The 9160-nt window shown below is 34.2% G+C and overlaps 1 protein-coding gene across 1 annotated transcript; it reads left to right on the top strand.

The window, feature by feature from the left end:
- Positions 1–7887: 7887 nt before the first annotated feature.
- Positions 7888–8896, top strand: LOC130808286 (glycine-rich cell wall structural protein-like). Its single transcript, XM_057673766.1, has one exon. The coding sequence runs from the start codon at positions 7933–7935 to the stop codon at positions 8674–8676; it is 744 nt and encodes a 247-aa protein (XP_057529749.1). The 5' UTR covers positions 7888–7932; the 3' UTR covers positions 8677–8896.
- Positions 8897–9160: the final 264 nt, after the last annotated feature.

The raw sequence follows: 9160 nt of genomic DNA, 5'->3' as shown, positions 1-9160 counted from the left end.
GTAATTAACTAAATTAAGAAATAATTAAAAGACTAATTATGTAATTAAGAGAATAATTGCGTAATTAAAGAATTAAGTAGAGAGAGTAAGTAGAAACGAGTAGGAGAAGAGATGAGTTGTGAATGAAAATGATTGAAAGTGGTGGGTATTTATAGAAAAATCCCAACGGCTAGAAACGGCTAGTTTCCAACGGCTCTTTTCATGGTTCCATGGAACCGGTGGGCCGGTTCACCCGGACCGGTTCAGGCAACTTTTTTTCCGGCGGTTTCGTAGTTCGGGGCGGTTCGGAACCTGTCGCAAACGGTTCCGGTTCCGGATCCGGTTCCAAGCGGTTCGGGACCGGTTCAGTTCCGGGTAACCCGCCCCGTGGCCATGCCTAGACACATTTAATAATCAAATCATACTTGAGTTATATGTTCAAACCCTAACCCTAAAAATTAAATTTACTTACTATTCATGGTGGAAGCAATGAACACATACCCTAAGATAGTACTAAACATGAATGAAAATGATAATATTGAAATTTGCAAGGAAAAACAATAACTAAACTATGAGACACATAATTAAAGATCCAAGAGACAAAATAGAAAGAACAATTTATTAAATGACAATTTCTAAGAAAACAATTAAAGTATGACAAGGAAATATTAAACTAATACAAATTTGATAAAGATAGATTACACTAATCATGAGAAAGTAAATCAAAGACAAGAAATTAAAATGACAAGAAATTAAAAGCTTACATGAATTAAAATGGTGTTCAAATGGAAAGGAAGATGAAGGAGGAAGAAGGAGAAGGTTTTTAGTCTCCCTCCTTGTGCTCCTCTGAAGGAGGCTTAACCAAAATGCACCAAAATGCTCCCCATTAACCCCTAAATAAACCCCTAAGAAGTTAATTAAAATAAAGATAAAAATAAATAATACAAAATTAAAGTATTGAAAAATGGGCTGCACGGATTCCAGTAGAAAAAGCCTACTCGGCGTCCACTTCCACGACTAGGAAGCCGAGTCGGCATTTTTGGCTGACAATTTTTGCCAACTTCAAACGATCGTCATTTCTTGCTCGGTTATCGGAATTGGATAAATAATATACTATTGGAAAGCTCTTGAAGTTTAGTTTCCAATGCAGTAAACCTTGAATAAATTTGATGTTCTTATCAAAAGTTATGTTTAAAGGAGTAGACATGTATCAAATTTCACCTCAAAACTTGTGCATTATAAACACTCTTCTACTCTTTTGCTCATTTTTTATGTAGAACATCTTCACCCGAGCTAAAATCTTTCTTAGTGAACTTCGTCATCGTTAAAACCATAAGAATTATGCTTAAAACAATCAAAACCACTCAAAATCAACATGAATAACCAAAACGAGTAAAGTAGCATAGATCTTCAAAATAATCACGGAATTTGAAAGAGAATGGCTTAGACCCAACAATGGTAGAATTATGAGTAAAAGATGAGTGAAAAACAGAGAATAAACAAGAAACAATCAAACAAGCAACAACGATGTGTTTATGAGGTATCTAATGAAATCTCCCTCTCAAAAGATGATTACTTTCATTAATCTATTCAACAATACATTAATGACTAACCAAACATGAGAACAAGCTCTAAAGATAGTGAATCCATTCAACAATTGATATCACCCCAAAACTAACATAATGAAGAAGAAAACTCTTATGGTTTCTAACCCTAGCTTTCTCTCTTGTGCAGCCTCACTCTCTCTTACTTCGAGTGATGTTCTAAGCCCTCTTATATAGTCTACCACATGTTAGAAGCATTAGGACCAATACTTAAAGCCCAAACATTTCCGCAACAAAATAGAATACGCGATATTTGGGCTCTGACTCACCCGCTCGACTGAGCCACTATGCTTGACCAGTCAAGCGAGACAACTGGAGCGACTGAAATTTACCTGCTGAACCAATGCATCATGCTCGACCAAGCTAGGGTCGCTCGACAGGTCGAGCGGGTCTTTAAGACCTTTTGTTTGTTGCTTCTGGTTCACGCCTCGATCGAGTATCCTTCCCTTTGTGCCTTGATTTGATTGAGCACCTATCAAAGCCTCTTTGGTGCACTCTTATGCAATGATCTAGTCCTCCCATGCCTTGCCCATTGTACCTCATTTGCACCACACACTTGTTCTCCGTCGCACCCTTATCACAGCACTCCGAAGACTCTCCACACAAGGGTGATTTGGTGCTTGCTCTAACAGAATTACTATTAACGACCATCATTAAGGAGTATAAAATGATATAAATAAGTGAAAATAATTGCACTTATCATCTGGATGTTGAAGTAGATCTCATTCCAACCCAAACTACCTATTCTTAGAAAGCAGACCAAACATGTTGAGACTGAAATGGAGTCCCTACCATCCCCTGGTAACATCAATGATGTGATCATCGAAAATGTAGAGTTTTTAAATGTGATAAACCAACAGGATAAAGTAATAATGAAGTAAATGAGCCTATCCAAAGTGAAGCTAATGATGAAGGTAATGTGGAGAAGACAACACCAAAGAGAACACCTAAGAAAACTGTTAAGAAAAAGTCTAATTTGACAAAAAATACCAAAGACTACTTTGAAGAGAAAGGGTATTAAGAAGACAGTTAAGAGAAAGTCTCTAAGACAGTTGCAACAAAATGATGAGATGGAGGATGGTGCTGCATTTGGATTAAGAGCAGTGCTTAGTGAGAGTGATGATGAATCTTAATGTCCAATTATATCAGTCCATAGTAGTGACAGTGAAAGTGTTTCTTTGGTGGATCATGAGGTAGAGTCTGAGGTAGAAGATGGCATTAGGGTGGATATGTTGTTGCAGTTACAGATCACTTTGATGCGTTTGATGGACCATTTTAAGATAATCAATGTGATAATTTTGATAATTATTTGGCTAGGTTGTATAGGAATGGTAAATTGCACATATATAGATAAAGGATTTGAGAACATTGTGATTAAAGAGTGGCAACTGTTTATAGACAAGCAACATTTAAGGGATGTTATTAGAGATTACTGCATACAAACTGGTGACTTGGTCCACCAAGTAAATAAAAGTTGGCAACAAGATTAAGGAAATTAATCTAACATGTTAGTGCGTATAAGTAAGAAGAGTACAAAATAGTTCTTTGTAATTGGTAGATTAGGAATCACACAAGTACATTATTACATTGTACTAAGTGTTAGTGTGTGTTTGGATGAAGTAAACCTTAGGCACCAAGAACTACATTGTGATTGGATGATGGAGAATCAAACAAGTACACTAGTACATTGTACTAGGTGTTAGTGGGTCCTTGGATGAAGCAAACATTAGGCACCCATGCTTTTCCCCTATAAATACTCTTAATCTAGGCCTAATTAGAGGCACTAAAGTCTCATTTATGAGAACATTCTTCTTGCTTAAGATTTCTACCTAATTAGCTCCTCTTTTTTTACATTAAACCTCCATTTGTAATTCCCTTTAAGTTTGTTTATCTCCTCTAAGCATATTAATATAATTCTAGATTAGATGGTGAATATAGTCCATTGATTGATGAACCACCTTAAATTTTTGTCTTAAAATTATTTCTTTATTATTGTCATTTATTACATACACTTACATTATTTGATTCCTATACTAATACACACTATAAACACTCATCTAAACTTTATTTTGTGATCCTTTGGTAAGGTATACTCCTCTCCATTCACTACATGGCTGCGAGTTTTAACATGGTGAATTTGGAGCATTATGTTACAAATAAGCTTTAGAAATTAGTGACTTTGCAAAATAACTTGAGGCCATGAAGTTTGAAATTGATTTCATGTTTGACAATCAAGTATGTGACATTGTTTACTTTTTGAATGGGCAAAAACTAGATCGAGTGTTCATTCGGGCAGGGCCCGTTAAAAAGTTAACGGGCTTGACCCTTATTTTTTAAAAGTGACGAGACTTTAAAGAATTGTTTTACTAATAGATATTTAATGGATCAGGGCGGTTTTTAAGGGGCCAAACATACTTCCTTCGTTCTTTTTTACTTGTAATATAGTTAACTTTGGTACTATTTATCAAGTAAATTGACTTTTATATTATCGATAATCTATAAGTTAAAGTATAGTCATATAAGATTTTGTTTGAATCGTCTCGATTTAAAATTTATTAATGTTGAGTTTTCATAATTTTTAAGGGGCCAAACATACTTCCTTCGTTCTTTTTTACTTGTAATATAGTTGACTTTGGTACTATTTATCAAGTAAATTGACTTTTATATTATCGATAATCTATAAGTTAAAGTATAGTCATATGAAATTTTGTTTGAATCGTCTCGATTTAAAATTTATTAATGTTGAGTTTTCATAATTTTTTGATATGTATAATTAGAGATATTAATAATTGATTTCATACGTCAAAGATTATGAAAAAGCAAATGGTATAAATAAATAACAACAAAAGAAATATTTAAAAAGCTTACATCAACCTTGAGATGTTGGACGTGTCAGTAATCTAGTCTTTTTAATAGGCTTTGTTCTTTTAAATTTGTTATTTAATTAAATTAAAATAATTTTTTTAAAAAAATATAATGTTGATAAAGTACCCAATTTAAAAGAATAAACAAATCGTAGGCTATAACTAATTTTTTCATATGTAAAGACGGAAAGACCAGAACTATGCAATGGGGTGGGCGCGATAAAAGCCTATGACCCCACGTCTTTAAAAAAGATTAAGCCTCTTAACTTTTTTGATGGGTCAGATCATTAACGAATCTACCAAAAAATAAAATTGACGGGTTGAGACGAGTTTGTAATGAGTCATGATATTGTTTAGGAATGTTAAAAAAAAATCCTAACTTGTTTAAACCGACTTGTCGACCCGATTCGTTTTGACCAAATTGAGTCATGGGTCACAAAATAAATTTAATCGAAGTATCCGTCGATCCGTTATGTGAGAATATTTTTATCTGTTCATTTTTTAATATTAGACCAAATCAAGTATATACTGCGTTCCTATTTTCTAATCAAACTAAAGCAACAATTTTATTGACGATAAAACATTCAAATCAGAGCAAAGCTTGTTGTTGAAGTAGTTCTTTGATGATTGCGAAATTTAATAGATATAGATAATGAAAAAGTTTAGTATAGCGTGAACCAACTCTTACATTCCATTCTACTCTTCCACTCCATTTTACTCTATTCTTACATTTCACTTCATTCGACTTAATTCTTACATTTCACTCCACTCTTCCATTTCATTCCCCTCCACTCTTATACATTCCATTCCACTTCACTCTACTCTTATACTTTTATATTCACTCCACTTCATTCTTATACTCTTACACTCCACTCTTAAAAAAAAATTAAAAATCATATGACCCTTTTTTTGCAATTTATTTTTTCAAAAAAGTTTTTTTTTAGTTACTTTGGAATATGTAAACTTTTTCATACAAAAGTGGTAACATTGTATCACAATAAGAGTCACCATGGTTGTAAATTTAAAATAAATAATTATTTTGTAACACTACAAATCAATTTCATATTTATTGTTCATGTGGTAGAATTCTAAACCAAACATTAAAAAAGTATGAGTTTTACGTTAATTACACCCTGCGAGAAAGACACCTTTTACATATCATAAGGATAAATGTGTCTTACTTAGAAGTGTAACATTGAATCAAAATAAGGTCACTTTCATTATAAACTTTAAAATAAATAATAGTTTTTGTAGAAGCACAAATCAATTTCAAAATTTGTTGTTAATATGATAAAATTTAAAATCAAACACAACAAATACAAGTTAATTATATTATAAGGGAAGAATAACACTCATATAGTATAGGGTGACTTTTTCTTATAAACAACGATAACATTGAATTACGATAGGGGTCAAATTGATTTCTATAAAGGGTGAAGAGAATAAGAATAGGAGTGATAAAACATTATCCACACTATTTTATTACCATGGACCATAAGTCCACACAAGAATTTCTCATAGATAATAGTATCTTTTTGATGTGCCCGGTGTTCCGACCTCATTTATCTGGGCATCCGAATAAATTAGTCAGAATTCAGACCGTTAAAATAGTTATCCGACTAATTGAATTTCCAAGTTTTCGGATACCCAAATGCCGATCAGCGGGATATATGGTTATGAACATCCCTTGATGACTGGTAAACCCGTTAATAAATACCTTTGAATATCATTTTTTATTTTTACATTATAAATTGTTATTGTGTATTGATTTAATTTTATTAATTTATTATCCAAGCTAAGCAAAGTAGTTTAAGTGAAAATTATCGACATGCACTTTTGTTAACAGTGCCCCTTCAAAAAGTGATGAGTTCATTTTCACCCTAGAAGTACTTCATACCTATTATTTTGTCGAAGGGTATCTTAGTTGAACTATTCAATTATCATTTTGCTGTTCAATATGTCGGCTCGGGCCGGGTCAAATAGTCTTTCAATCCGCCTTGACCCGTAAATTTTTTTCTATGACCCACCCCGTTAAAATATTAATCCAACTGGATCCAGCCCCATTGAACACCTCTAACTAAAATCCATTAGGTACAAATGAACTTTTAAACTTAAACACAGATAAGGATGACATACTAAAGGTTTTATGCAAGGTTAGTGGTGAAGGGTTACAATAAAGGGTTACTAAAGAGGATATGTTTATAACTCAACAAAAAAGGTTTGAATAAGATTCATCAGATCAAGGGAATGTTTGGAAGCTTTAGAGGTCCGATCCATTTATGAACTTAAGCAAGCATCCAAGAGTATGGATAGCATATTTATTATAAGAAATTATGTAGATATGCTTGAATCAATTAAGCAACAAATTTGAAGTTCTTCCTAAGTTCAGCATGCAAAACTCTAATAAGGTTATATTCATTTGCAAGAAGACGTGTCTCTTAGTTAGATTACTGTTGTTTAAGCTCCGATAAGCTAAACACATGAGTATAGTTCCATATACATTTGTTATTGTATGTATGATGTATGCAATGATTTATACGCGTTTCGATGTTGCACATGCTTTGAGCATTTACTAGTATCTACTAGCAAGTTAAATCTAGGTGAAGCGCATCACTAGATATAGCAACATATGATTTCCTTGAGTATTTGTGAAGGACTAAGGATAATTTTTTAGCTTACGTTGAACAATATAATTATGTAATTACCGGTTACTCAAATATGTTTTTCCATAGAGACAAAATGATTTCTGTTCTCTAATAAGTGTCATCCTTATTCTTAGTGGAAGGTTAGTGAATTTTAAAAGGTTCCATACATTTAGCTAAACAATCATATTATAACATTAGTAAATTTCTATCATAATATTATGTTTTATTCATAATACGTTATTTGACAATAAATAATGGCAAATGAATAGTCAAATAAAAGTTGATATTATTTTAGAAAAACACACCTACGTTGATATTATTCATTATTAATCTAAAGTTGGTATTGTTATAGAGAAATTAAAAAAAAAATTATATTATTTAAGATAATATTTCTTAAAAACAATAATGCAAAAGCTAAGAAAAGAGTACAAGGTGAAAAGCTAGATCAGGATTTGCAAAATATATGGATAAGTATACCAAAAAGCATGGTCTAGACTCTTAAGTTTGGAACATTATAAGTCAATTGTTAACTGATTGACAATATTGCATAGCCAGCTTTCCAGGTTTTGTTTTTCAACCTAAGCGGTTGAGGGCAATAAAGGGTTCCAACACGGTTTCCAGATGAACGTAACATAAGCACATGTATTGCATTAATTAATCTAAACAATCAACCGTTTTTCTTTTCCTATTCTCGTAGCTTTGTGTAATACATACAAGTACAGATCGTGTCGTAGTGTCTCCATCAAAGCATTGCTATATATAATCGTCTCACTTCCTCCTTTACTTATCATCCATCTCCCTACTTATCTTATTTATTTAGTTGACTAACTTATTACAAAGATGACTTGTGCCAAGGTTTTCCTTTGTTTGGTCCTTGGTGCACTAGTGTACACTACTAGTGCTAGAATCTTAGCAAGTAATGCTAATTCTTTCAAAGATGAGAAATTTCTCTTTGGCCACCATGGTGGTGGTCTAGGTGGTGGAGGTGGTGGAGGTTTAGGTGGAGGAGGTGGTGCTGGCCTAGGAGGCGGAGGAGGATTAGGCGGAGGGTCAGGACTAGGAGGTGGTGTTGGTGCTGGAGGAGGAGCTGGTGGTGGTATTGGAGGAGGAGCTGGTGGTGGTCTTGGTGGTGGTGGTGGCGTTGGAGGAGGGGCTGGGGGTGGACTTGGTGGTGGAGGTGGTGCTGGAGGAGGGTTAGGAGGTGCAGGTGGTGGACTTGGTGGTGGAGGTGGTGCTGGAGGAGGATTAGGAGGTGGTCTTGGTGGTGGAGCTGGTGCCGGAGGAGGAGCAGGTGGTGGTCTTGGTGGTGGAGCTGGTGCCGGAGGAGGAGCAGGTGGTGGTCTTGGTGGAGGAGTTGGTGGTGGCGGCGGATTTGGTGGTGGGGCTGGTGGTGGTGCTGGTGGTGGTTCTGGGTTTGGTGCTGGAGGTGGTGCAGGAGGTGTTGGTGGACTAGGAGGAGGAGCGGGTGGAGGAGGAGGATTTGGTGGTGGTGGTGGTGCTGGAGGAGGTCTTGGTGGTGGTAGTGGTGCTGGATTTGGTGGAGGTGCTGGAGCTGGTGGTGGGATTCGACATAAATTTCCTTAGAAAATACATACGTCTATAAACATTATAGATGTGAGTTAACTAAAATACTATATAAACTCTTATTATTGTATCACGTTTTAAATGTCTTTTACGACTGTAAGTTGAGACTTGAGAGTAATTATAAGGTCTCTTGTTATTTTGCGACATTGTACTTAAAGTGGTACTTCTAAGTATCCAATTTCTTAGTGAATCAAAAAGAATCTAAACCTTCTAATTAGTACATCTTGCTTATTATACTTAATTGAGCTCTTACTATAAATATTATTAAGTACTCATAATATATATATATGTATTTATATAAGTAATTTTTTTAAGGACCAATATAGGCTATTGGTGAACTAGTTTATGATAATGTTATAATTATGGCTAATGATTAAAGTTTATGATATAAAATTATACTCCCTCCGAACCAATTTAGTTGTCTAATTTCCTTATTTGACAAAGTCTTTTTAGTTATTCCATTTCTATTTTTGTCAATCTTTTA

This window comes from Amaranthus tricolor, chromosome 3 (assembly GCF_026212465.1).
Source record: "Amaranthus tricolor cultivar Red isolate AtriRed21 chromosome 3, ASM2621246v1, whole genome shotgun sequence".
In the NCBI taxonomy this organism is placed as follows: domain Eukaryota; kingdom Viridiplantae; phylum Streptophyta; class Magnoliopsida; order Caryophyllales; family Amaranthaceae; genus Amaranthus; species Amaranthus tricolor.
Note: the sequence above shows the minus strand (reverse complement) of the source record. Positions and strands in the feature narration are given on the sequence as shown.

Excerpts from the sequence above, each read along its gene's own strand:
- LOC130808286 (XM_057673766.1), top strand. The coding sequence starts at position 7,933 with ATGACTTGTGCCAAGGTTTTCCTTTGTTTGGTCCTTGGTGCACTAGTG.